This window comes from Tenrec ecaudatus, chromosome 8 (assembly GCF_050624435.1).
Source record: "Tenrec ecaudatus isolate mTenEca1 chromosome 8, mTenEca1.hap1, whole genome shotgun sequence".
NCBI classification, from domain to species: Eukaryota; Metazoa; Chordata; class Mammalia; order Afrosoricida; family Tenrecidae; genus Tenrec; species Tenrec ecaudatus.
In genome coordinates this window covers 153879853-153907401 of record NC_134537.1, presented here as the reverse complement: position 1 = coordinate 153907401, position 27549 = coordinate 153879853, and the positions used below count along the sequence as shown (strand labels likewise).

Genomic DNA, 27549 nt, shown 5'->3' with positions numbered 1-27549 from the left:
TGATTTGCCCTAGTCGGAGGGAAGATAACTTGGCGCCCCCGGCAACAGGTCCACGCATGCGTAGAGGGGCTGGGCCTGAGCCCGGAAAGCGACCGGCGGAGTGACAGGCGCTTTCCCGGAAGGGGCAGGGCTACGGGTGGAGGCGGCGCCTAATTCAAAAACTTTCCAGGAAGCTTCTGGGCTCTGGGTGCTACGTTGTTTTTTTTTTTAGAATAAAAATTCGGAAACCAAAGGAATAATGTAACGAAGGGACTTCTTCCAAAACCAAGGAGCAAAGCTGGCCCGGGTAAGTCGCTGAACGGTGGAGACACTGGTCCGCCGCTTCCTCTGCTTTTGGAAATTTGACTTAGGGGTGAGCTAGTTCCGCCCGAGCAGCGTAGGCTCCTACCGGGGTCATTTCGGAAAGCGGCTGGGGTGAAATTCTCCCTCCTTCCAAAAACCACCTCCTCCGACTCCCACTGAGTCATGTGGAAAATCTGAACGTCGTCGCCGGCCGGTGACTCTGGCCTCGTCTTCCTACACCGGGTCTCCCACCCAGGTCCCTGCAGCTTGCGCTGGGGCGTCGGGAACGGGGTGCCCACCCACGACCTGCGATGCCCTCCCAAAGTTGGCCCAGCCCCCACCCCACCCCGCTGCCCAGGGCTCAGACGTGGAGAGCCTTCCCCGATGCCCGTGGACACACATGCGTCCACGTAAGCCTTGCATTGTGCAAATACTTCCATTTTAGCACTTACCTTTAGCATTGTGGTGATTTATTTAATCTTTATCGGTCCCCTCTATTGTAAACCTCTCAGTAAATGTCTAAAGGAGAGAAGTTGAAATTCCTTGGCTTAATGTTCAGCGCTCTCCTTAACCTGATCAGTGGACGAAGATGAGCCTGTTCCCGGAAAGAGTCTCTGAAAGAGTCTGAAATCAGCAGGGGCAGTACTATTCTGCTGGAGAGGGTCGTTATGAATTGGAATCAACTTGATGGCAGTGAGGTCGGTTTTGTTTTTTCTCAACAAAAACCTCCCTCTTCATATAGACTTTACAGAGTTCTCACAAATGAATATGCCGCAAGGTAAAACACTTTACACATACTTCAGAATCATCTCTTCTGAATGAGAGAATGACTTGAACCCGGCACCCCCAGCCCCACATGAATTAAACATCTGCTCTCCACTCATGGACTTCCTTCCACCAAAGTCACCCTAGGCTTCTGAAAATGGAGTCAAATGTATGTACAGTGTTACTATTGTGGCTCTTACCATAGGAAAATGAAAAGTATGACAGTGAAAATTAGACATGAGGCATGAAAATTAAAGATACACTAAGTGCTAAATAAAGTGATAGGTGAACCCAAACCCCCTGCCATGTAATCATTTCCAACTCTGTGGTTAAGAGCCCCGTTGCCTAGGCCACAGCACCGACAGGGCTCCTTACCATGCCTCAGCAATGGAGTTGGTTAAGACCCTAAACCAAAACACAAATTCATTGCCATAGACTCATATCGACCCTTTAGAATAGGGTAGAACTGCCCCTGTGGGTTTCTGAAACTAATTCTTTACAGGATTAGAAAGCATCTTCTTTTTTCTGAGAAGCAGCTAATGGTTTTGGATTGTTGACCTTGCAGTTAGTAGCCCAACTGGTAACATATATACATACATGCATACATACATAATTACACATATACACTTCCTTCGTGACCAAGACTGGGTAGAGCATATCTATATACTCTTTATTGCCATGCCTGTACTTTCCACACTGGCTTAAGTCCCACATTATATGTCTTATTTGTGCTGCTAGTGTCCTTAAATGGAGGTCTTGATAATTATATATCCAACGAGAACCAAACTTACTGCCATCAAGTCAATGCTGATGTATAGCAACCCCCTTTACGTTTCCAAAACTAACTGCTTGTGGGAATCAAACGCCCAGACTTTCTCCTGGAGCTGCTGGTGGTTTTGAACCATAGACCATAGCCCAACTCGTAGCCACTACATCACCAGGGTGCCTGATTGTGTCTCCAACACCTAAAACTCACTGTCATCAACTCGATGGCGACTCATTGACCCTATAGGACAGAGTAGAACTGCCCCCCATAGTTTCTGAAACTGTAACTCTTTATGGCAATAGACACCCCTGTCTTTCTCCCCAGCACCTAGGAAAGGTCCTGGTAAAGTAATAGGCACTCAGTAAATGCTTACTGATAACAAGTGGTTACACATTGGGCTGTTAACCAAAAGGCCAGCAGCTCGAAACCACCAGCTACACCTCGGGAGGAAGAATAGCATTTTTACTCCTATAGACAGTTTCAGTCACAGAATCTCACAGGGGCAGTTCTACCCTGCCCTATGGGGTCACTATGAGTTGGAATCAACTTAAAGGCAGAAAATTTGCTTTTGGGATAGCAAGTATGGAACTTCCCTGAGCTATGCTTTAAGGTGTAGGCTATAATGGGTGATGTGTGGATTGTTATAATATATGTAAGAGCCCTCAATAAAATGATTTATTTTTTTTAACTTAGGCTAAGTTCATATGAAAAGAAGACTAGAAAGAAATATTAATAGGTAGCATTAATTAGTGAAATGTGATAAATGTCATACAAAATAATCCTATTTTGAAGTAAAGCTTACATCATTACCAAATTTTTATGAAAATATAGTCATCTAAATGAGAATTGGGAAACAAAGTTTTCTGCTCCTTTATTGCTAAAATAATTTTCTTCCTAATATTTTTGCTTAAACCTGATGTAAAACAGGAAAACTGTTGATTTGATTTGATGTCAGTTTTGCGTAAATCAGACCACTGACCTTTTCATGCTCTTTAATTTGATTCATTAGTGGAGTTAGCAAGGCCATGTGTTTTTCTCACCTCATTCAGCTTTATAATTAACCAGTAAAAGCTTACTAGCTTTTAAGGAAGTTTTAGGAGCATAAATTGATTTATGGGCACCATATGGTTACATCAAAGGATTTTTTTTAACCTGAAATAAATGCCAAGTCCTTTCTTTAAACTATAAATTCAAGTTTTTCTACTAAGCAATAATATCTGAAATGATTTTTTTTAAATAGCAAACTATCAATATTTGTCATGTGATTCAAAGGATCTTATCATTCACCTCTTTAGGCATTCTGGTTTAAGGGGAACCAATTAATTAGTGAAAATCGCTAAAACAAGACTAAATCTCAGGCTACTTATCCCTAATCCAGGACTCCTTTCACTAAATTAAAATGTAAGTCACTGATGGGACATAATTGTTTGCTGTGCATTTTTCTGTTTTTGTTGATTCACATAGTTTTCATTGTGTCACAATTAATTCTTTAAAATTAGCTGCAAACAGTGTGTTGTGAGACTTCTCCCAAGTGATGTATTGATTGTAAGATCAGGTTGTTGTAGTCAATACAATTATTATCATATTACATTATAAAAGATAGGAATAGGAATTTATCAAATTTTGCACCACAAAAAACAAGCTTACCTTATTAGAAATAAAAATCAAGGTTAAAATATATGCATAGAACTGAGTTCTAATTCTTACAATTTGCAGACTTGACATTTTGAGAGTGGGAGCACCCACATGTCTAGTGACCTGGAACACTCTAGATCTTTAAGCAAAACGTTTCCCTGAAGTCACCTCTCAGCCACAGTCTAGCTCAACTACTAAAGAGCAAATGCATTTAGTAATGCCCTCTTTTCAAAGAGTATATATATATGTGGTCCAATTGATGCCAGTAACTCTAAATCATAGATCAGGGAATGGCAAGGCACAATGAGGCTACACTTTAGTGAGAGGTTTGAAACAAAGTGAAGACTTAAGTCTTAGGTCACTGATCTTTGTGTGTGTAGGAATTGTTGGACGGGTACATGTTTTTACCCAAATTAAGCAAATAAATAAATGGGTTTTTTACAAGACGTAAAAAAGTTATCATATGGGTAGTGTACAACATTTTTATTTCATGCGAGGCTATTTGCAAGTAATCTCCTCAGTCTGATTATAACCTCATGCAAGCGCCATCTGTTCTTATCCTTAAGCACTTAGCTCTACTCGAGTATCTTAAAAGCTGTTGCATTCTGCCCTGCTCAGAACTTTATAGGCTTTTACAGGTTTACCATTGCCATTAAATGTCACTTCAGAAGAAGGCATGCTGTAGAAAGTGTAACAAGTGATGGCAGGCAATGAATGATGGAGATGGTGCACTTCTAACATGGTACTCTCTTTTCCTTTTTGAAATTATGAAGATATTTTAAAATATCTGCTTCTATGAGGTGTTTTTCAAAGGAATTTGTATATTTAAGTGTAGTGAATCTCTAACACTAGATTTTAAGTGTACTGAAGACAGCCTTAAGAACATATCACACAATGGCATAATTATGTTAGCATTTTTTGCAGTTTATAACTGTCTATAAGATAGCCACTATAAATGAAGAAGTAAATTAACTTGTTACAGCTAAAAGTTCATTAAGAATCTCATTATGCATTACCATAAGACCATTGTGTTAATATACTTTAAGTTTTTTATATAAATTTAGTTGGGAAAATTGTGAGAGTAGAGATGTAGCAAAAAGTGAAAATAGGAAAGCCTGATAGGAAAATATTATAGTTGTATGTGGCCCAAACTAGGAAAGTATCACAAGAAATGTAAATTTATCATCTATTTTGGACATAGCAGGCTTGATCAATTTGCTATTGGGGAATGAAGAAAAGAATTATGAGTAAATGTGACATGTCATTGAATAAGCCATTTTCTAAAATTCCCTGATTCGTTTAGACAAAAACCTGAAAGATAAGCATATTCCATAGTAATCACAATTACTTTGAACTTATGAGAGAAATGAAAAAGTGTTACTGTGTACGGGTGTGCTTAAAAGCAGAAGAGAAACTCTAAAAACCATTTCAAATTCATCTCAGTAAATGGGGTCTACAGATTAAGGTACTGAAGTGGTTAAAAAGTTTATAGTTTTAACAAGCAAAGGAGAAATGTTTCATCTGGTCAGCATGGTTCTGCCTTTGTGAATGAATGTTAATGAAAGTTGTGCCATGTCATCAACCCCCATTATTTTTCAAAATAGTATCCAGTCACTTAAGAGTATACTCTGTACAAGTCAACCATTCTTATATTGCAGTCTGAAGCTGGCCTATACTTGGATAATTTCTTTTCCTTAACACTTTTAAATTCTATACCATTGGCTAAATTACTGACACTACCAATAGAAACCAAGGGTTGCAGCCATCAGTATGGATTATCACTCAATGTAAAGAAGACCAAAATCCTCAAACTGGACCAATTTATCAATCATGATAAATGGAGAAAAGGTTGAAGTTGTCAAGGATTTTGTCTTGCTTGGATTCACAATCAATGCTCCTGGAAGCAGCCGTCAAAAAGAGATCAAAAGATGTGTTATGTTAGGTATATCTGCTGTATAATATGTCTTTAGAGTATTGAAAACCAAGGATTTTACTTTGAGGACTAAGGTGTGTGACCCAAGTCATGGTAGTTTCCAGTGCCTCATATGCATGTGGAAGTTGGACTTTGAATTAGGAAGACTGAAGAAGAATCTATGTCTTCTGGTGCTGCAGAAGAATATTGAAAGGACCATGGAGTGCCAAATGGACAGACCGGTCTGTCTTGGAAGATGTAGAGCCAGGGTACTCCTTAGAGGTAAAAATGACAAGACTTGGTCCTATGTGCTTTGGACATGTTGTCAGAAGTGACCAGTCTCTGGAAAAGGATATCAGGCGTGGAAAAGTGGAAGACCCTCGGCAAGATGGATTGCCTCAGCGGCTGCAACAACATCCTGAAGCATGGGAACAATTGCGAGGATGGCTCTGGACCAGGCAGTGTTTCCTTCTGTTGAACTGTAAATTGGAACCAACAGCAATTCCTACTTTGTGTTTTTTGAATAAAGGTCATCATTAGGGGACATTAATCCAGTGTTTAATAAGAAAAAAAACTCGTCTTTAGAAAATACAGCAGGTTGCAATAACAGGGTTTCAGAGAATTTTGTTTTTAAAATGTAAATGTGCATAGAAAAAAAATAACTTTTTTAAGTAGTGAAACTACAAGTAATTTTTTTCATTGAATTTTCCCCAGTGGACACTTGGAATGTTGTAATTTTCAAAAAACAATATCCTTTTTTAAAGCTTAATTCTGTATTCCCTAATTCTGAGTTTCACTCCCCCCCCCCCAATTTTCTTTCCTTAACCCTGTAGTTTTTCCTTTAGTTACTTGTTTGTTTTGCATGCTTTCTGAATTTTTTGTGGGTTTTGTTCCTGATAAGCATAATCCCCTTCTCTCTTCAAGCCTGTAAATCAAGGCATAATTCTTCAAGTAGTGAAATATGAGTGATTTATAGCATCAGTATGTTCTCAACGCATTGATGCATTTACCCAAGTTGATGCCGTCTATAATGTTTCAGGTATCCTTGATTCAACAAACTAATAGAAGAAATAAGGGAAACACCCTATTTATGAATCGTTCTGAACTAGCTTCGATTCTTATTCTGAGCCTTTGTTTCTTTTAACTCTGTCTTTGTACATGTGTTTCAGTAACAGATAATCGGCAGAATGGGAGTGCATCATCTGTGGCCAATTTTGGAGCCTGTGAAGCAACACACCCACCTGCATAGTCTTGGTGGGAAAACCATCGCAGTTGACCTGAGTCTCTGGGTATGTGAGGCACAGACTGTCAGAAAAATGATGGGAACCGTCATGAAGCCCCACCTGAGGTACAGTGAACGCTCGTGGAATATAGTGCATGAGGGCATGAACAGCGGGCATCTCAGTTTTGTTTCCACTTTCTTTTATTCTGTTCTTTTATATTTTCAGATTTTAAATTATACAAACTTGTCATCTTTATGTTGATGAATCACAATTCTACCCCTCGTACCCTTCCAGCTCTACACTCAGGCTACTTAGAATACCCAGCAGAATGCTCTCATCACCGTAAGCCAGATATTTTAGATTTACAATATCTCTTCATTAGTAGAGCTATAGAGATAATTTCCTAGGCACATGGCAGGGGAGGGATGGGGGGAATGAACTAACAACTATAAGGAAAGAAAATGTTCTGAACTTCACTGTGGTGTTGATTGTTGAAATCTTCTTAATATGACCGAATAATTAAATCATATGATATGTGACATATATGCCAAAGAAAAAAACTGTAAAACAAAAAAACTCTCCCATATTTAATCCACATCTACTTCCAAAATATATTTTTTATAAACTCTTCTCAATGCTGTAAAAAACCACCCAGTCCATTCTAATGTTAGTTACCATGTATACTGCTAAAATAGCATCACTGTTCTGATCCTCTAATAGCAATTAGTGTAAGCATAAATCTCTCATACTTAAAAACATTCCGTGGTGCCCCACTTCGTTCTTGGCTATTGTCTATAACATTCATATATATGTATATACATATATTTTTTTTTTCTACCTGCTCCAAATGACTACTTTATTTTTCTTAAATGCAGCCTCCTTACAAAGCCTATCCTGGTCTATTTTATAAATATTTTTTTGCTTTTTTCCTCATTGAAATCCTAAAGTCCCAGAGAGCAGGAACCGTGTTTTTCTGCCTTGTTCATAATTGTATCCCCAGCGTCTGATGCAATGTTTGCACAAAGTAGGTGCTTACTAAGTAGTTCCTGCTGGAAAGAGGGTAAGTCAAAAAGTATTGCTGTTAGTTTCAGTTCATGGTTATACAGGTTTATTCCCAACAAAATCTCTGCTCGTTGGATGGCTGCAGACAAGTTCAGTCTTCGTCTCATCAGGATGCCTTAACATAAAGGTCCAGTCTACATTGTGGCTCACAGGGACATGGTGGGCCAGAGAGGTCAGCTCTGAAGGCTATGTAGACTGGTTTGGGGATTCCAAAGTAGGAATGTTGATAGCTTTTTCTCAAAGGACACAGATGATCACGGGTCTTATCATGAAGAAGTTGTAAGAAAATTGAAAGCCACTTTAGTGAGCACAGTCAGGAAGGTTGAGAGGAACTTATTTCTTCTAGCACCGCAGTGCGCCTGCACATTCTTTGAGGGTGGCATGGTCTGTCTTCCAAGAATTTTCCAGGGAAACATGACCATATCAACCCTACAACCCTGATCTTGCTTCTTCAAATGTCTTTTTGTTCCAAAAACTTGAGTCACTTGATGATGCCAAAACTGCCATTTTGACGTGATGTAAAGCAGAGTCCAGAATTCTTCGGGGAAATGTTAGTGAAGTATATATATGTCTAGACCTGGATGAAGAATATGTTGAAAAATAATAGCTTCACATTTTGATATTTTTGTTTAATAAAGATTTCTGTAATTTTTTAGAAATGCTTTTTTATTTATATATGAATCACTTATCTCTGATATCATAGTTACTTTAAATGAGTGGTAATTTGTTAAAGTCAATAGTCGTCATTTCCACAAAAGCTAAAGATAACGTTTAATGTGCATTAGAGGGAACCCTGGTCACATAGTGAGTTATGTGTGGGGCTGCCAACAACAAGGTCTGCAGTGCAGAACTACTAGCTGTTCCATGGGAGGAAGATGAGGCATTCTGCTTCACTAAAGACTTATCATCTTGGAAACCCATAGGGATATTTCTACTCTATCCTGAGTCAGAAATAATCCATGGCAGGGAGTGGACATTCATTATCCTAGTGCCATAGGGCCCTGGTCACACTGTGAGTTAAGTGTTAATCACAGGGATGGCAGCTAAAGTGCCCCAGCTGTGGCTGCTGGTCCCATAAAGATTTAGTCTCAGAAACCCTGCGTAGGGTAGCTAATCGACTCAGTGGTTCTGGGTTTGGGTTTTGGGGGGCGGGGGGGGGGTTATTTTTTATAACATTGTTATAGTGCTCTCTTTGAAAATATCTTAAGGCAAGTATTATGAAATGTTTTCACATCCATTGTCCCTCACCTAGGGGGAAGTGAAGCTGGCAAGGTTATTTTGATTCTCATCTTACCGATGAGACAACTGAGGCTTAATTTCCCTGTGATCACACTAGACTCATAAGTGAAATCCATAACATTTGACACTGGTAATCTAATGGTCTTAGCGTCGCGTCATGCTATCATTTTGACTTTTGGTGTTCATACATGATGATTGACTTATTACCAATAATGTATTTCAGGAACCTGTTTTTTCGAATCTCATTTTTAACGCTAATGGATGTAAAACTGATATTTGTTATGGAAGGGGAACCCCCAAAGCTGAAAGCTGATGTCATCAGCAAGAGGAATCAGGTTCGGTACGGGCCTTCTGGAAAAGTATCGTCTCAGAGAACAGGGAGATCTCATTTCAAATCAGTCTTAAGAGAGGTAAGATGTCGGGCCTGCTGCAGTTCTGATTTGAAAAAAGAAGTACATTTTACTCTGATAGGTCGGTTGTCTAGCCATCTTTAATACTCAATAACCTTACTGTGAATAGAAAGAAAAGTTTATATTTTTTGGAGTGAAACTCACCTAAATTCAAGTTCTCAGAGACATTTAGAAATTCTGGAACAAAGAAAATTTTCACTCTCTTACTCGCTGAAATTTGGTTAGTAATACTTTGAGTGATGCAATAAAAATTAGCAAATATATATCTGGAGCAACTAGTACATAATAGGGACTTGATACATGTGACCAGTTTTAGTAGTGTTAATACTTTAAAGCATTCCCAGGATGTGTGTCCCGAGATCTCACTGATTCATAATGGTTCATAGGTAGAATACATATTTGATTTCCCCTGCGACTTTGCTTTGTAATTAAAAAACCTAATTATTGTTGTATATAATGAATATTATATCCCATATATTACTTGTAAAATTATATATTGTAATAAAAGTTGAGCCATCACCAATATAAAATATATAATGATAGCAAAAGGAAGCCATTAGTATTTTGTTTGTCTGGAAATTTATATATTTTAAAGTTGACATAATAGTGTACAAAAAGTTTTATCTTAGGTGTTTCAGTTGACATAAATCTATATTTAAAACAATGTATTAAAAATCATTTACAATGATTATACCATGTATTTGAAGATGAGTCAACTCAGTGATTGATTATATTTCTTGCCTTTTTCACTATTATACATGAAATAATGATACGCATTTTTATTGTTTTGTGATTTTAAGATTAAGTTACCTAAAGTGGGATTGAGAGAGCAAAGTTTAGGAGTGATTTTGCTCGATTACTTTCTATGAGAAAAGATATAATAAATTTCAGTGTACCAAAAGAATGATGGATGTTAAGTTTACTTTTGCACATTTAATATGCAAATCTGAAGACGTCTAGTTTAATATGTTTCCTTTTATTGGTAGGGTTCAAGTTGTAACTTAATTTTAGTTTCTCGTTAGGAAGAACTCATCATGGTCTTTTCTCACAGCTCTTGAAGTTTGGGGATTTTTTGTTTTGTCAATTTCCATATTATTAAAAACAAACCTTTTATCACATGTCTTTCATTTATATCAATTTTGGCTAAAAATTATATATAATATGAAGACATTGCATTTTTCTCTCTAGAATGTATTTTTTAATGTCAGAAAGTATCTTTTTACTATTATTTTTTAATGTTTTTATTATTTTATTATTGTATAATAATTAGTATTCTATATATGTTGACCAATCAGCTCATTGAAATAGCCCTAGTCCCCAATACTTAGGACACTAAAGATCTTATCTAAAGCAAAATGATGTCCGTCATTTCTTGAGAGAATTGATTCATTTTTGCCCCTTTATTGCATGGATTGTGGTGTTCTTTGTCATTTGGTATCACTTCAGTCCTACCCAGCCATGATCATTTTCATATTCCTCTCAGTTGGCTAAGCCCTAATTTCACTAATCTGCTGCCCTCGTTGAAGTGTAAGCATCAAAAGCAGCAGTTAGTTCTCCAGGATCACCTCTATCCAATGTCATAAAAACTTAGAGAAGGGAGAATTGTTGCCAACCTCATCACAAATTTTATACTGGTTCTCTGAAAAGATCTGGAATGACAAATGAAGCTAGCAACTGAACTAACTTTGAGACCCTTATTGTGGAGAGAGATCTCCCATCTAGAATAAAGTAGAAGCAACTGTGATGTTACAATAAAGCCAGATAGTTCACCTACAGCAAAGTGCCTCCCCAGAATCATCCAGGCAGAGTCCTGAAAAGTAATTTTAAAAAAAACAATAAAGCATAGTGTTTTGCCCAACTGTGGGCAATATCTGGTAGGAATTTTTATTTATAACATTAGTGTACAAGTAGTTGAAAAAAGAGAGATTTACTGTCTCTAGAAACTACAATAGCCTCTTTTTCTCACCATATCCAGTGCTCTTCATTACAAAGAGAATGATAGATAATAAGTGTCCTACAATGAAGACTCTCATACTCTGTAAAAATAAATTTGCAAACATTAGCCTATTATCACTTTGAGACCAGAATTGCCTAAGTGGAACCCCTACCAAGGGTCTTGAAAGTCAGAGAGAAATAGAAAGAGAGAGAGTGGGAGAAAAATGTGGAATCAAACTCAAAAAAAAGGTGAGGCTTACTGGGCAGCTGACCACTCACAGAATACCCGCCACCGCGGGCCTTAATGACCCTTCAGGTCTGGCACTGAAGTCATCCAGTGGCTCAGTTCTCAGCCCAACAGTAGCAAATTCTACAAGGTGAACAGTAACACTAGGGACATGCAAACTCCGTGGGATCATCAACCATTTGATAACAAAGGGGCAGTGTTTACCCAAGGACAAAAACGTTTAGGAGGAGGAATGGAAGTTGGAAGCACAGGAAGAAAGTGGGATAGTTGATGTTACATTGTGGCGATTATAGTCAGTGTCTTAGAACAAAATGTGATTGATTATGTAATGGAAAACTAATCAGCTCTGTAAACCTTCATCCATTACACAACAAAAATTTTAAAAGTATTATTACATCCAAAGTTTCCTTAACGCCATCAAATTCAGTGTTCAAATTTCCAATTATGCATTAAATACAATTTTTAATGTAACCAAATAGCTATTAATGATTTTTACCTTGAAGTAACTTAAACTTGCAAGAAAATAGCAGTAAAACTATTGTTCGGTTTCTCTCCTGTCCTTTTTCTTTTCAGTGCCTTGATATGCTACAGTGCTTAGGCATCCCCTGGGTTCAAGCTGCAGGAGAAGCAGAAGCCATGTGTGCCTACCTCAATGCTAATGGCTATGTGGACGGCTGCCTCACCAATGACGGGGATGCTTTCCTTTATGGGGCACAGACTGTTTACAGGAATTTCACTATGAATACAAAGGTTCCGTCTTTCTTTGTCAGCACTGGTTTTCTGTTTGTTTTCTTCAACAGTTTCATTGGCACCTAATCCACATATCAAATAATTCAATAGTTCAGTCATTCGATGGTATCAAGAAGAAATGTACCAGCATTACCACAATCAATTTTAGAACATGCCCGGCCATGGTTAAATAGCCTTTAAAATGAATTGGGTATTCACAATCAGTCCTAGTGCTCCCTCCTCAGATTACCTTGTCCTGAAGAGGCTCTTAGTGAATAAACCAAATAGTACATGCCAGGTGCTTAGTGCAATGCCTGTCCCGTGGCAATCGCCACATAGTGCTTGCTCCTTGGAAGACTTCTCTAGAGGAGGAGGCTTAGACCTGGAAGCACTGCCTTCAGATGTGTGTAAACCTACACAGAGGACATGTTGACACTTAATAGCTCCACGTGTTGATACTTTTGTGGAGTGTAGATTTCTGTGATTTTGAAGCACTGTTCTTTAACTTTAGGTGATATCCTGACAGGGATATTTCATTTCTACAATTTTTATGTTGTAAGATTAAGGTGCACTTGGCACTCAGGCAAGAAGATGACGCCAAGTCAGAAAGAACTACAGCCATGATGTGAGAGAACTTGGTGAATGTACTTGTCCCACTGCCATGGTCAGTATAGCAAACTGGGAAACAGTCATTTGTGGAGTTCACAGCACCACCAGCCGGGGCAAGAATGGGTAATGCAGATCTCCCACCTCTGCGTTAGTCTTGGTCTAGATCCCCTGGGGAAGAGGCCAAGTCCATTTTGTTGAAGATGTCACAAATCGTTCAGAAAGAAGACATGCATTTCTCAAGGAAAAATAAAGATAACTCTGACAGCCAGCTGCCTGTTTAATATATGTATGAGTGTGCACTATTTAAAGATTAAACTAAATCAGTACTTTCCTTTAGGACCCGCACGTTGACTGTTACACAATGTCATCTATCAAGAGTAACCTAGGTTTGGACAGAGAGGCTCTGGTTGGCCTCGCAGTACTACTTGGCTGTGATTATCTTCCCAAGGTACACTGAAATCGTCGGTCTTGTTTCTACTCTGTTTGCCTTTTAGAATCTGACATACTATCTAAGTAAGAACATGTTATGGTGATATGATTAAAGAAGCCTGTAATTGAGAATATCATTTTAAATCAATATTACCGAAGGCATTAACATGCCGGCGTACTGGTGTAAGCGGGAACCGAGTAACAAATAGTTACACAGATTGCATCTGCACTCTCCTGTAAGATGCACACTCATGAGCTGATATCAGGGCTCAAGTGGAAAGAAATGCTTTGAAAATGATGGATGGCAAAATATGTGCAAATGTGCTTGATACAATGGATGAATTATGGATTGTGATAAGAGATGTAAGAGCCCCCAATAAAAGTATTTAATTTTAAAAAATTCACATTCAAGTGTGCCTACGCTTTGAAAGAAATATAAGAATCTTTTTTTACAGATACCAATGCTAGTTTTTTCCACTGTTTTATCTTTTTTTGGTTTTTATTTATTTTGTTTGAGATGGCCTTGTTTGTCACTAAAGACTCCAAGCCCATTTCACTTTTCCATTTCCTCTTTTTTTTCAGCCACTCAGACTACTATTTTTAGGTTTGAGAGATAAGGAAGCTAGAAGTAATTTTTTGTTTTTAAAGAAACATGCTGTCTGCATTTAAACAGTTTTTAGTCTCCCTGTAGCTTTCCAATTGTACACATATAATCAATATATTACTGTTGCTGGATAACATGATTATCAGAGTAAGCCATTGATCCTTCTCTGCCTCTTAACCCTGCACTGAGCTATACTAATAAAAACATTTTATTTATCTTACGATACAAAAATTAGTACTCTAACCAATAGGCATAATAGGTCAGTGATGACCGAGAATTATGAGCATAACCCCGGTTCTAAAGTGATGTGTAAAAATATTGAATGACAGGCATTACAGCTCTCCATATGCAGCCCCGTCAGGCTGACCATGTCCTCATCTTCTCAAAGCGCCACTCTTTATACCTGTCTCTCTAAGAGAAGTCTAAAGAGGGATATCTTTTTTCCCTACCAGACTTTACGAGAAAGAAAGAAATTGTAGGTTAGTGAACAATTAGTAACTCGATTTTTTTATCAGTGGCCAAATAGGGAAATAGAATTTTTTTTACTAATAGGAAAAGGAAATATATGGAACTTTTAAAAATAGCCTCTACATAACTATTTTATGTTAATTATCATTTGGAAATAGAGGTCTGCCATTTTCCATACATAATTATGTGATAATTAAAATGTAGAAACAACTTTATTTTGAATTAGAGAAATTTTTGAAAACTTAGAAATAAACTTTTGCTGCAATGGTGTTTACATTGCACATTATCCTCTTGCAATTTTTGACCATCTATCACTGATGTATCAAAACTGCTTTTTTTTACATTGTTATAGTTAAATGTTTTTTAACTTAAATGTTTTTAAGAGTATATATTAATATAATTTGACTCCTCCCCAGAATTTAAGATACAACTAAGAAGGTGCTATTCAAAACATATAACTGGTAGAAACTGAAGCTATGGAGCAAGGTTTTGCATGTGCCGTGCTGTGTTAAATGCTGCCGTGTTAGTAGCTGGATCCTGAGTGAGGCAGGGTGGGATGGCAGCCCAGGTTAGAGGAGAAAGAGGCCTGCCGGTGCAGGCAGGCAGACTGCCCGCCAGGACAGTGCCTGTTTACTAGCTAGTTTGAAAAGACTTATTGCTCCTGTGTCTATACTATTGCCTGTGGCGAAATAGCAGCTCTGCGTATAAAGAAATGTCCATAAACCACAGGAGCGGGAGACTCCATTTAAATCATTCATTGCCGGATGATTTTATATATATATATATTTGTTGTTTTGCATTAGAAAATTGGCTTGTTTCAATTTTCTCAATATTTTCATTTTAAGATAAAGTAAACACAATGCTCTCCTTTATTCTCTTTGAATGTCCATGTCTTTAAGTAATAAATTTTCATGTAATTAAATAAACTTACTTTTTCCTGATTATAAATATAATATATTATATAAAAATTTTAATTACCAAAGCCATTGACATAAAAACCTTCTAAAATTCTGCTCCATCGTCAGTGGTATTTTGTGTACCTTTTTGTTTACATAGACGAGCATTGTAATTGTTCCTTGATTTAACAAACCAGATCATCCTATAAGCTGTTCTCTGAATGGTTGCTTTATACATGGTAGTGCATCTTGGGCATTTTTACCTAGCATCACAGAGAGAGGGGCCCATTCTTTCCTTCAGTGCCTGATCTTCCGTTAATGAACACACCAATCCCCAGTGATTAATGAGTGCATTTCTCTCCCCCCCCACCCCCATTCTGAAAGGGCGTTCCTGGAGTTGGAAAAGAACAAGCGTTAAAACTTATACAGACTTTGAGAGGACAAAGTTTACTGCACAGGTAACTAAAACCTACCTTTTTGTGTGACATTGAACTTTTATTCTTTTTGAGCTTATTAGCCAATGTGTCATAAAGGAATTTATTTTCTAAAAATAGGATGTTATGTTAAGCTAATCTATATTTTAAAATCATTTTTCATTTACTCTGAAGCTTCACAAGAAAGGATGAGAATACATGCTCTAAGCCTTACTATATTCTTTCCCAAATATCATTGGCTTCCTACAAACATGATTAGTATGGTATCAAATGCATTTATTTTATGACCTGTTGCATTTTACTACAGGCTCTCTCCTGCTACATAAAACCACATGAAGATAAACATGGCATTAAAATAACTCTATACTTAAAGCTTTGTGGTTGTACTTTTGGTGAATGAAATATCTGTGTTACTTGGTATATATTTAATCAGCACTTGATCAAAATTTTTACCTGACCTTTTTAATGTAACTATACATTTAATTACATAAAATAATTTAGACTATAATAGTTTTAGAGTCAATATGAGGTTTCAAAAAGTTTGTGGAAAATGATATTAAAAATATGAAATTTTCCACAAACTTTTTTGAGCCTTCTGTATATTGTATTGAAATTTAGCAACTGCTATTTGCTGTCCAAAAGCATATGCGTTATGCTTACTTGGTGATAGCAGTGTTTTATAAAATTACTAGTGATGATGTTGAGATGTAGAATACATAAAATGGGATGCTAAGGGACAGAAAGCCCTCTTGGCCTCGCATATGTTTGAGATAATGAATGCCAGAAAAGCAAAGATAAGTGGTAGAAATGAAGACGGAATGGCCTAAAAAACATTTCAGATCACTGTAATCTGATTTACAATGTTGTCTTGCCACTTTTTGATTGTGAATAGATTTAAGACCAGTTAAATCCATTATTGACGTCAATGCAGGAAAGCAAAGGTCTACTTTGGCATTTGGCTAGAGTTAGCCCCTTTGGGGATTGTTGAGAATGAGGTAAAAGAGAACAGCAAACAGATAGGATCCTTGTTGAAAATGAGCCTATAAATATGTACTTTGGGCCAACATTTTATTAAATGTTTGTCTTAACACTGAAAATAAAGAAATTACACGTTTTACTAAAATGATCTACAATTCTAATTTTCACTAATTCAGACTAATTTTTTCCTAGTTATTTGTAATTTTGAAGCCTGTTTATCCAGAAATGAGGCTAATTTTGACAAGCTTGTAATTGGTCTTGGTAACAAATGAGTTAGAATTCCAAATGTTTTAATAAATGTTTTTAAGTGTAGATGCTATGCAGTGAACAAAAGACATAAGTTAGCTTTTATTAAAGTTTTAACTTCTACAAGTAGAGGAACATGATTCATAACGCTTATGTTTTATTTTTAATACCTGACTACCCCAGTGGTGGGAGTGTCTGGTTGATGCAAACAGTTACCTCACCTGGCTACTAGCCTTCAGTTTGTAAGTTCAATTTCTGCCCAGAAGCACCTCCATAAAAAGGCATGACAATCTACTTCTAAGAACTCAGCCATGAAAAACGCTATATTCTATGTAGCTCTACTCTGACAAAAACACCGTGAGTCCTAAATGACAGCTCGCGCTAGGGACTTTAAAACATTTGTGAAAAATTCCATGTTCCACCGACTTCTTGAGACACGCCCCCCTCATGCAAATTTTCCTTAAAATGTTTCCTTAAATAAGGGCTGTTAAGTAAATCAGAAGAGGTAAGAAGTATATACAAATTCAAATTAGTCTTCTCGAATATTGGCAACAACGTTAAGATTTTTTTTTATGTTGAAAGACTATATGTAGCTTTTGGAATTAAAAACTGTGGTCCATAGGCCAAGGGTGCTCCCAGGGGAATTGGGGCCAGCAACTTTATCTACCACCAAAGGAAGAGAACAGCCTGACACTGGGGGGCTTGGACATTTCGTGACCTTAATTTTTGCTTTTGTTTCTTCATAAAACCATTTCTACTAAAGATTTAATCAGTGGAATGAAAAATCTTTCTACTCTGATCCACAAGCACAAGTTGTTAAAACACTGGCTCACTGCTCTGTATGTTCCCATCCAGGTAAGCAGGGAATATTATTTTGAGATTATTAATTCCTGGTAACCACATTGTCTATCCTGTTCTCATCATACTGTGATATGTCACTCTTAATAGAATTTGGAAGCCTTTTACATCTTCCCCAGTAAATTGAAAATTCTTTACAGGAATTAGGGGGTGAATCATAAATCTCACACAGTATCATAGTAGTAACACAGTAAATGTTTATTGACTGAAATCTTGTGATGTAAGTGATAGGAAACAGGATAAGTACAGTTTCTAGTTGGATAGTGAATTAATCAGACCTTAAAACTCATCTGTTTTTCATACAGAAAAAAAATTTTAGAGCAAAAGATATCAGAGACTAATCAGTCATTCAAAGGAAACACACTGTTTTTACATTAAGGGTTTGTATTATTAATGATTTCTCTTATACACCGTTTGAGACATAATCCAAATATCATACATTTCAATAGTTCAATCATATAAAGAAGAGTTGTCCTACATTGTGTATGAAAATAGGGGATTTATACTAATTTCTACCTTATTGTAAAATAGCTTGGGCTCTATTCACTAGTTTGGGGGACGGAAAACCTTTTCTCATAGAAGAAATTAGGAGATCATGTTAGATCATCTCAGAAAAGAAATTCTACTGTATCTCTGTCTGAATATGTTGTCATTCACATTGTTAAATGATTGGTGACATCAGGAAGAAGACATTTACATTTATCACATGTTATCCTATCGTTTTTTTTGATAGCTCTTAAATGTCAATTTCACATTATAGCAAGTATGGACACTTTCCATTCTCAAAACAATGTTGAATCAGTTAGTGCTTTCCTGTAAAGGGAAAGTAGTGCCATTCACCTGCGCTTGCTCATAATTTGTTCATGTTCCAAGTGTAGTTTAAAAATAACGACACAGGCAACTGGAAGCTAGACGCTGCAAAGGTCATTACTGCTGGCTCTCGAGAAATGATTTTAAGAACTATTATACATAAATAATCTTTCATACTAATGCATATAATTTTGCGTGTAACTTCCATGTAAACCACATCAAAGATTCCTAATTATTGATTATTATAAATATATCGTCTCAGTTTCAAATGAACACCTTCAGACAGAAAAGCAATTTGCCAGGAGAAAAAAATTCTCTCCACGCAATAGTAATAGCTCAAGACCAACTTTACCCTGAGTTACCATGTTGCTCATTTCTCTGTTCAACCAAAACGTATTTAAAGCCTTCTATATGTTAGGCAGTCAGGAAGTAAAAGATAATTCTACAGAGCGTTAGGAACCATAGTTCTCTGTGTCTCCATTAAGGCTCACCTAAGGATCACGAACGCAGTGGGTGCGCACTGTGTGAGAGTGACCGCTACTGTGAGCCGCATGATCGTGATTACTGCTGTCCGTGTGAGTGGCACCTTGGGGAGCGAGAGCGACAACTCAGTGAATTAGAAAACAACATTAAGAAGTAAGTTCTTCAAGACCCATTTTATACTGATATACTGACGTGACCCATTTTATACGCCTGTGCTTGAATTGTTTCTACATAGATTTTCCGATTGTAGTTTAGTAAAATATTTTCTAATTCTTCTCTAATTCTCTTCAAAAATTGGACTATTTTAGCAGAAAAGACTGAGGACTATTTGAGATACTGTGCAGGACATTCTTTCTTAAACAGGAGGAGGTGAGGCGAGGTGGTTTTAGAGTCTGTCTTAAATTGCCTGATGGTGTTGATGATAGATGTGTAATTTATTTTCAGAAAAGCTTGCAGTTGTGAGGGATTCCCGTTCCATGAGGTAATAACCGGTTATTTCATTGTGCATTTATTTCAGAAACTTTTTTTTTAAGTTTATAGTCCAGTCCTTATTTTCTTTTTCCTTGATAGGTCATCCAAGAATTCCTTTCAAATAAGGATAAATTGTTGAAGGTTATCAGGTACCAGAGACCTGATTTATTATTATTTCAGGTATTTGAAAATAATTTTTTACTTTACAGTTTAAAGTTAGATATTGGAAAGATTGGGCGAGATAGCATTTTCATTAATCTACGAGGAAGTTTGCAGCATGAAGCTATGTACTGCCTAAATTTTTCAGCATTTATTTCTAATCTCCCGTCCTTTGCAACACAGTGACCATACTTTACAGATAAGACAAGCCACAAGTACATTGTTCTTTAGACGCCACCTTATCTATCATATATTGTTAGATTGTAACCAAGGGGGTGTGGGCATGAGAAGTAGTGAGGATGACATGGGGGCCACATCTGCCCACCTCTGGCATCACAAGGGAGGAGAATCCATCTCCATACGAGTCCAACCAAGGCTAAGGTCAGATTGTTTTTTTCTTTGCTCAATTCTGACACCAGCTGTTCCTCTCCCAGCACTCTGCTTCCCTGCTGGGTTTGATCACCCATTGCAGTGGGCACACAGAACTCAAGACAATGCTTGAGATGATGGGGGTTTATTAGGAAGGTTAACAAGTTACCTACCACAAGCTAGGATCAGAAAACAGTAAGGATACAGTCTTTGCTCCACAGTAGCACTCCTTAGCTACCAGCCACATGACTTTGTGCTTCTCACCTCTCTCACCTCTCCACTGTGTGGTTTCTTAGCCTCGGTCTTGTTCTGTGGGCCAGGAAGCCCTCCTGGTACTATGCCTCACAGTCGCATGGTCTCTGGTCTCTGCACTGCAGCCTCTGATGCCTCCACCACTTCAGACAGGGATCTTGCACATGTTCTACTGGTGGCTGTTATTTTTTTTATGGTCCCCTGACTCCCTCTGCTACTGCTTCTAAGATACATCTGTTATACACAAATGGTGAAACTGACCAATCTTTGAATTCGAGTCCTGTACACCTTATTTGCATGATTTCACCCAATCATGCACCGGGAGTTACAGACTAATAGATAGATGAGCCATGTTAGGCGATTTCACTTCACCACGAGTGAAGGGAGGCTTTAATAAGAGAATGTGGAAGATGATGTAGCTAACAAGGATATTAGAATTTGTTATCAGCGGTCTAAATTTAAACTTGGACAGTCTTTACTTCCAAAAACTAAAAACCATGCCAATCAGGTCAATTCCAATTCATAGTGACCATAGAGGACAGAATAGAACAGCCTGAGAGAATTTGCAAAGCTGTAAATCTTTATGGGAGCAGACTGCCACATCTTTTACCCTTACTAGCTGGATATGTATTATCCTCAAGGTAGAGGTCACCGTGCAAGTTAAATGAGACTATGTGTATAAACTTTTACTGGAGTAACTTGGGATACAAAATAGCATAATAAAATTTAACTCCTTGTTGTTTTTTGCTAACAATAATACCAATATAGTCAATATGTATGAGACACTTAAAATTTGCTATTGAGCACATTACCTGCAATATCATGACTCTCCATTAATCATATGACATTCCTCCTTTAGGAGACTTGGTGTTTTTTTCTGGTAATATCCTCATTTATATTACTAGTTGTGCATGGGAAAAAGTTATAGTACTAATTGCGAAGGGAAAAAATATCTAAGAGTACCGTTTGTCTTTAAGGGTAATAAGATCCTAATTTTGTTTTTATTATCCTTAACAGAGATTTACCCTTGAAAAAATGGATTGGCCTAATCATTATGCATGTGAGAAATTGTTGATGCTTCTGACTCACTATGACATGGTAGAAAGAAAACTTGGTAGAAGGAACACTGATCAACTACAGCCAATTCGGTAATTCAACAGAGTTATAGAACGATGTCTATGGCTTCCATTTGAATACCTTGTTATCAAAAATATTATTCTTAGTATCTTAATAGTATGATACACAAAGTTGTATAAAAATAAAAAGTGTACTAAAATAATAAAAGACTCTTCAGCGTTTACAGGATGACATATACATACAGTAATGAGAAACCTTAGAAAGAAATATAAGAGATAAAACCAGACTTATTAAGATAACATTTCCACTACCTAAGAAAAAGCACACAAAAATGTCAAGTGAATAGAGAGACTGAAACAGGCCCGGCAGAGTCAGAGATGTGGGGTATCTATATACTCCAGGAGGTACGTCATTCCTGCAGGAAAAGGGAAGCAGGTCGGAAGTACAAGATTTCGATGGAGGCAAGCTATAAAAGGCTTGGGTGTACAGAGAAAAAGCTCAAGCCAAATGCTTCTTGAGGCCTTGGAAGTCTGCTGAAAATTATCTTTGAAGTACCAGAAAGATACATGAAAAAGCCGAGTAAAGAAAAGAGGGTGGAAGGGAAAAGCACAATGTCTAAAGACATACAGTACTTAAAGAAATTCACCAGATTAAAGTAATTATAATAAACAATCTGATCTCCCTCGCCATCTGCGTCTCAGAATGGTAGCCAAAGTGCTCATTGAAATTCATGAAAATAGCCATGTTCTTGTTGCTAGGTGCCACTGAACATTTTCCAAATAAAATATTGACGGGGGGAGTAGCAAAAACAAAAAGTAAACTTCAAAAGCCTGACAGTTTGATAGCTGGTCTTTTAACAAAGTAGTAGATGCCACAGGCTGATGGAGTAATTTTGAATCAATCTGTGTAGAAATTGGAAAGTTCCAAAGGTTTTTCATAATTCTTGGAATTGGGAATTTTCATATGAATTTATTTTTGCAGAATTATTAAGACTCGAATCAGAAATGGAGTTCATTGCTTTGAAATAGAATGGGAAAAACCTGGTAAGTGTTCACTTTAGGCACAGTGTTTTATTTAAGACTTAACTATGCATGTTTCATAGATAATGTATAAAAGGCGTGTATCAAAATGTAGGAGAGATATAGCATTTTACATGGCTAATTTCATTGCTTGCATGCTTTACTTTAGACTTTCACTAATAATAAATATGATAATTTGAAGTAATTTTACATTAATAGAGATGTCTTAAAAGAAGATTTGCAGTTAGTAGTCTATGTGTGGATGGGTTAGTTAGTAAACTTTTTTGTTGGGTCGGGGAGAATTTCTGAACTCTGTAATGAAGGTTTAACTGGATCACCGATCTTTTAGAACATTATACCATGGAAGAGAGAGAGCACGGAGAATCGAGTCTCCAGACAATAGAAGAGGAATCATTGTTTGAAGCCGCCTACCCTGATATTGTTGCTGTTTACCAAAAGCAAAAGTTAGAAGTTAAAGGAAAGAAACCAAAAAGTAAGTATCAGATTTGATAGGACATATACAAATATTGTGAAAGAGCCTCTAGATGTGAATCTACCTTGTCTGACTTTTGTTGAAAATTGTATAAAATTAAGAGTAAGGAGTGTGCTCAGCTTTCTGGTCTTGACATGCTTTAGAGTTGAGAAGCCTTTACAAAGGGAAAGCCTCTGCTCTCTGTCTCCTAGCTTACCCGGGTGCCACCTATTCTAGGAGCCAGTTCTTGAGCACCTGCAATGTATAACATTTTTGGTTATAAAAATAAGGTTTTGTTTTTTCCCCCAGAACTTGGTGAGGAAAACAACTCAATTATAACACTGTTTCAAAGGAAAATATTTCTTAATATTCGGTTTTATGGCAGTTTTCAAAAATACATTGAGACCAGTAAGATACTGCTTCTATAGAATATTTCTGATCTGAATGTTTTCGTTAATTTTTAACACAATGTGAGGAAAATAATTTAATTATATTTCTATTCTTTTCAGGTATGAAAATTAAGCCTAAAGAAAATGTTTTGCGTGAATTAGATGATGTAATAAATTTACAGTCACACATGAATTTAGAACACACTAGTGTAACCTGTCCTGAGCAGAATTCTAAATTCCCTTTGGAAATTCCTCCAGATTCCAAACTATCCCAGGAATCTCCTTCTCAGTCTCAGAGTTGCTTGCTTTCACCTGGAGCTGCTGCTAGTTTAGATAGACAGGATGAGCTAATGTCTTCACCAGACCCTATGGCTACATATGAAATTGCAAATGTCAGTAAGCTTCAAACTTCAGCATCTAGTCAACCCACTCCCTTATCCAACAATCTATCTGTGATTACTGATCTACAACTGAGCACCATCGACTGGGAAAGTACTTCTTTCAGTCATTCTCCGGCTCTTCCAAAGAGCACTGTCTCTCACAGTTTAAAATCAGAACTGGAACCAGCCGTCCACACCAGCTTTGAAAATACCTCAGAACAATTGTCAAGTGACTCAGAATGGTGCCCCACAAACATCAAAAAAGTATCAGATGGCGATCTTCGAAAAGCTCATCCTGAAGAACATCTGATCTCTGGCCTCACTGCTTTGCATCTTCAAGATTTGCCTTTAAAAGAACGAATACGTATGAAATCATCATATGCCCAGGATAAGGTACAACCAGATACGGACTTGAAAGCTTCTCTTTCTCTTCAGGAGAAAGAGCCTTGCATTGCTAACAGCGTTACTGTTTGTCCAGCATCTCTTTCAGAGAACTTTACAACAATGCATTTGCAAAATGAATACAGAAACAATGCTATTCTAAAAGGAGACCAATCACTTCAAGAAAATTATAAAGTAAATACAGCTTTAAATCATGGCAGTAAAGTCGATGCTCAGAGCACTCGGAAAACGGTAATGACGAAGAGTGTTTGCCTTGACAGACCTTCTTCCGATGAAGAAAGCGCCCCGGTTTGTGGGAAAGCTAAATACAGAACTCAAAAAAGTAAGCAGTGTTCTCAGAACCACCACCTACTCCAAGTAAAGAAAAGTGACACTAACAGACCACACAGTCAGAAAATGCATATTAATGGAGCTAAACAGTGTGTCCCGGCTTATAGCATACCTGGAAACGAGGCAAAGGAGTCCCTTGGCTCAGCACAAAGCCCACTGAGTCTTGCACAGGGTCCTAAACACAGAGAAGACCCTTATGCTTGTATGGCTAGTCCTCTGCCTTTGTGCCAAAGATTAAAACTGAGATTCCAAAGCACTTGAAGTGAAATGGACATAGAATTTATTATTCATGTATTTCGCATTAGCAGAGGCAAAAGGATGGTATCTAATCAATTTTTGCTAGAAAAACTAATCTATGTTTCATGAAACATATAGACCCTTTTAAGCAAAATTGTAATTTTTAAAAATGCTCCTAGGGAACATTGGTTTTAAAATATGTCTTATGGTTAACACTTGAGGAAATGTGTATTTTTTTTTAATTTTAACAATTTATTAGGGGCTCATACAATTCTTATCACAGTTCATACATATACATACATCAATTGTATAAAGCACATCTGTACAGTCTTTGCCCTAATCATTTGAAATGTGTATTTTTACCCCTTGTTTTTGCCATTTTTTAATATCCTACTTGATTGTTCTCTGTTACTTTGTAAAATAAAATTAATCTGTGTAAAATATACAATGTTGAGTCGTATTAACTTGTACATTAACTACTTAGTACTCAGAAATGCCAGAAGTATCCAAGTTGGAAAGAAAGAAGAAAGCTATTTTTATTTATAGATAACAAGCTCTTGTGTATAGACAATCCTAAGGAAGGGATTTAAATTAAAAAATTAGTTCAGCAAGGTTACTGGACAAATGATCAATGTAGAAAAAACAATTATATTTTTCTACATTCATATGATTTATACCAAAATATATTAAAATTTCATTTGTGACAGCATCAAAAGTAATATAATACTTAGAAATAAGTTTTTATTAAGAAATGTAAACCTTATAGTCTTAAAACTATATTGTGGAAGAAAAATAAGTGGAAAGATGTGTTCATTGGGGGGAAAGAAATCCAAAACTTACTGCCCTCAAGTCCGTGGCTGGTCACAGGGCCCCTCAGACAGCGTGGGACTGCCCCTGTGATTTTCTGAGACTGCAACTCTGTTCAGGTGCAGAAAGCCCCGTCTTTCTTCCAAAGAGCAGACTGGTAGTTCGAATTGCTGACCTTGTGGGTCACAGCTAAATGTGAAACCATTATGCCACCAGCACTCCTGAGGTTAATGTTAAAAATGTCATTACTCGCCAATTTGATCTATAGATTTAATAGAGTCATCATCATTTCCAGCTGTCTTCTTTGCAGAATATAGAAATTTAAAGACCCCAGAATGGTCAAAACATTGTTTTTTAATTGGAGGATTCACCCTCCTGATTTAAAAATGTACTGCAAAAATTTACAGTTATAAGAGAATATTACTGGCATAGGAGAGACAAAGATGAGCGGAACAAAAACACCTGATACGGATGAACCTGGAAACAAGTATGCTGAGTGTAGTCAATCACAAAAGGAAAATGTTGTGCACTACCATTAGGATAAATGCCAAAAAAAAAAGCAGGTTCTCCCCTCAGGTCATATAATCTCCCAAGCAGCAAGGAAGAGGGCTTGCCTAGGGCCAGTGAACCATAATAGCACCCTCTGTATCTGTACATCTTAAGAAGCACATAGAGAAGACCTTGCGTTGGCCGGGGTCAGTTTTTCAAGATGGTGGGGAGAGGGAGAAGACTATTCCATTGCAGCCATACAGCTTCATGGTACAGTCAAATCAGTAGACACTCCCCCAAGAGTGATAAGTTAACCTTAGTGGAAATTCAAGTCAAGATGGGGGACAAGGGCATGTGTCTCAGAGAAGGCAATGACACTTCTATTGGGTACACCAGGTCAAGCAACCTCCCATGGAAAAATGCTTAATAATTACATAGGGCACCAATGGAGAATACACCTGGTACTATGTTCCTAATTCCACACTTGGGCTCGTTTCTGTCCAGCCCTTGGGGACTCAGACTGTGTGCTACAGACTACTGGGACTTTTTAGACTGGGGCACAACATCCTTCATTGCCACCCCAGATAGACTCGGTGTGAAACCCTTGTAATTGAACTGTGTTTCACCTCAAACTTACCTGTAGCCGATTGAAAGCATTGACATACTCCTGAGACATAAGGCTGAAATATCTCACTGAGAAGCAGATGAGTGCCATCTCATGGAATGGGGGACTTTGGTTCAGATCTCTTGCTATTGAGAGTGCCCAACGAATGGTGGCCTGGGACTACCTTGTATTTGCCATTTTAATGCTCTCCTTGCTTTCTTAGACATGTCTTAGTCTAGTCTGCATGGTAACACCTTTGTGAATGAGTGTTATTGAACGTTTTGCCCTATCACCAACCCCGATGTTTGTGTAAATAGTATCCAGTCACTTAGGAGTTCAGATGTACATGTCAACATTTCATGTACAGGGAGTACCCGCCCCCCCAAAACCGATGCTCATTTGTGGCTTTTTTTTTATGTGAGGGGGAGAGTGTTTGTGGAGTTTGCTCTACCAGGTCAGACTGTTCATCAAGCTTTCTATTTAGAGGTTCTGAAAAGATTGCATAACCGTGTGCAACAAAAAAGGCCTGATTTGTGGCAGTTGGGGACTGGTTTTGCCACCACGACAATGCACCTGCTCACACAGCCGTTCTGATGCACCCGTTGTTGGCAAAAAGCAACAAGCTTCTCTTGCTCCACGCACCTTACTCGCCTGACCTCACACTTCATGTGACTTCTTTGTTTCCTTGAGTGAAGAGGGACATGAAATGCCAATGAGGATGAGGGAGGTGCTATGAGCCATCCAAACAGATGAATTTGGAAAATGTTTCCAAAAATGGAATCAGAGTTGACAAATGTACTAAGTGTAAAGAGTACTTTGAAGGTGATAAGGTTGTCTTGTAAAATTTAATAAATATATAGCTTTGAAAAATAAAATTCCATTGTGATCTGAAGCTTTCCTATACTTGTATGATTTGATTTTCCTCAACAGTGTTTTAAGTTCTATACCATTGGCAAACCTAATGATGCTACCAGTAGGATTATCTCATGCCGCAGGGAGATTAATTTGAATGTTCTCTATTATAACATGATAATGCTCCAAAGTAAAACAGACACCATAGATATACACCATA

General features: G+C 37.4%; 1 protein-coding gene across 2 annotated transcripts; it reads left to right on the top strand.

The window, feature by feature from the left end:
* The first annotated feature begins 119 nt into the window (after window positions 1-119).
* On the top strand, window positions 120-26856 carry GEN1 (GEN1 Holliday junction 5' flap endonuclease). Of its 2 annotated transcripts, none has more exons than XM_075557081.1 (14): window positions 120-286; window positions 6530-6708; window positions 9108-9294; window positions 12050-12226; window positions 13152-13262; window positions 15596-15669; window positions 17633-17724; window positions 19023-19173; window positions 19465-19501; window positions 19591-19671; window positions 21289-21419; window positions 22330-22391; window positions 22717-22860; window positions 23349-26856. In XM_075557081.1, exons 2-14 carry the CDS (start codon window positions 6548-6550, stop codon window positions 24599-24601), a joined length of 2661 nt encoding a protein of 886 aa, XP_075413196.1. In that variant the 5' UTR covers window positions 120-286; window positions 6530-6547; the 3' UTR covers window positions 24602-26856. The 2 variants fall into 2 exon arrangements, with proteins under 2 accessions (XP_075413196.1, XP_075413197.1); XM_075557082.1 differs by lacking the exon at window positions 120-286 and adding an exon at window positions 6809-6925 and having other exon boundaries at window positions 6579-6708.
* The last annotated feature ends 693 nt before the right edge of the window (window positions 26857-27549 follow it).

Coding starts and splice junctions, on each gene's coding strand:
- GEN1 (XM_075557081.1), top strand. CDS start 6,548: ATGGGAGTGCATCATCTGTGGCCAATTTTGGAGCCTGTGAAGCAACAC. Junction 21,420..22,329: donor GATCAACTACAGCCAATTCG/GTAATTCAACAG, acceptor TTATTTTTGCAG/AATTATTAAGACTCGAATCA. Junction 22,861..23,348: donor TAAAGGAAAGAAACCAAAAA/GTAAGTATCAGA, acceptor TATTCTTTTCAG/GTATGAAAATTAAGCCTAAA.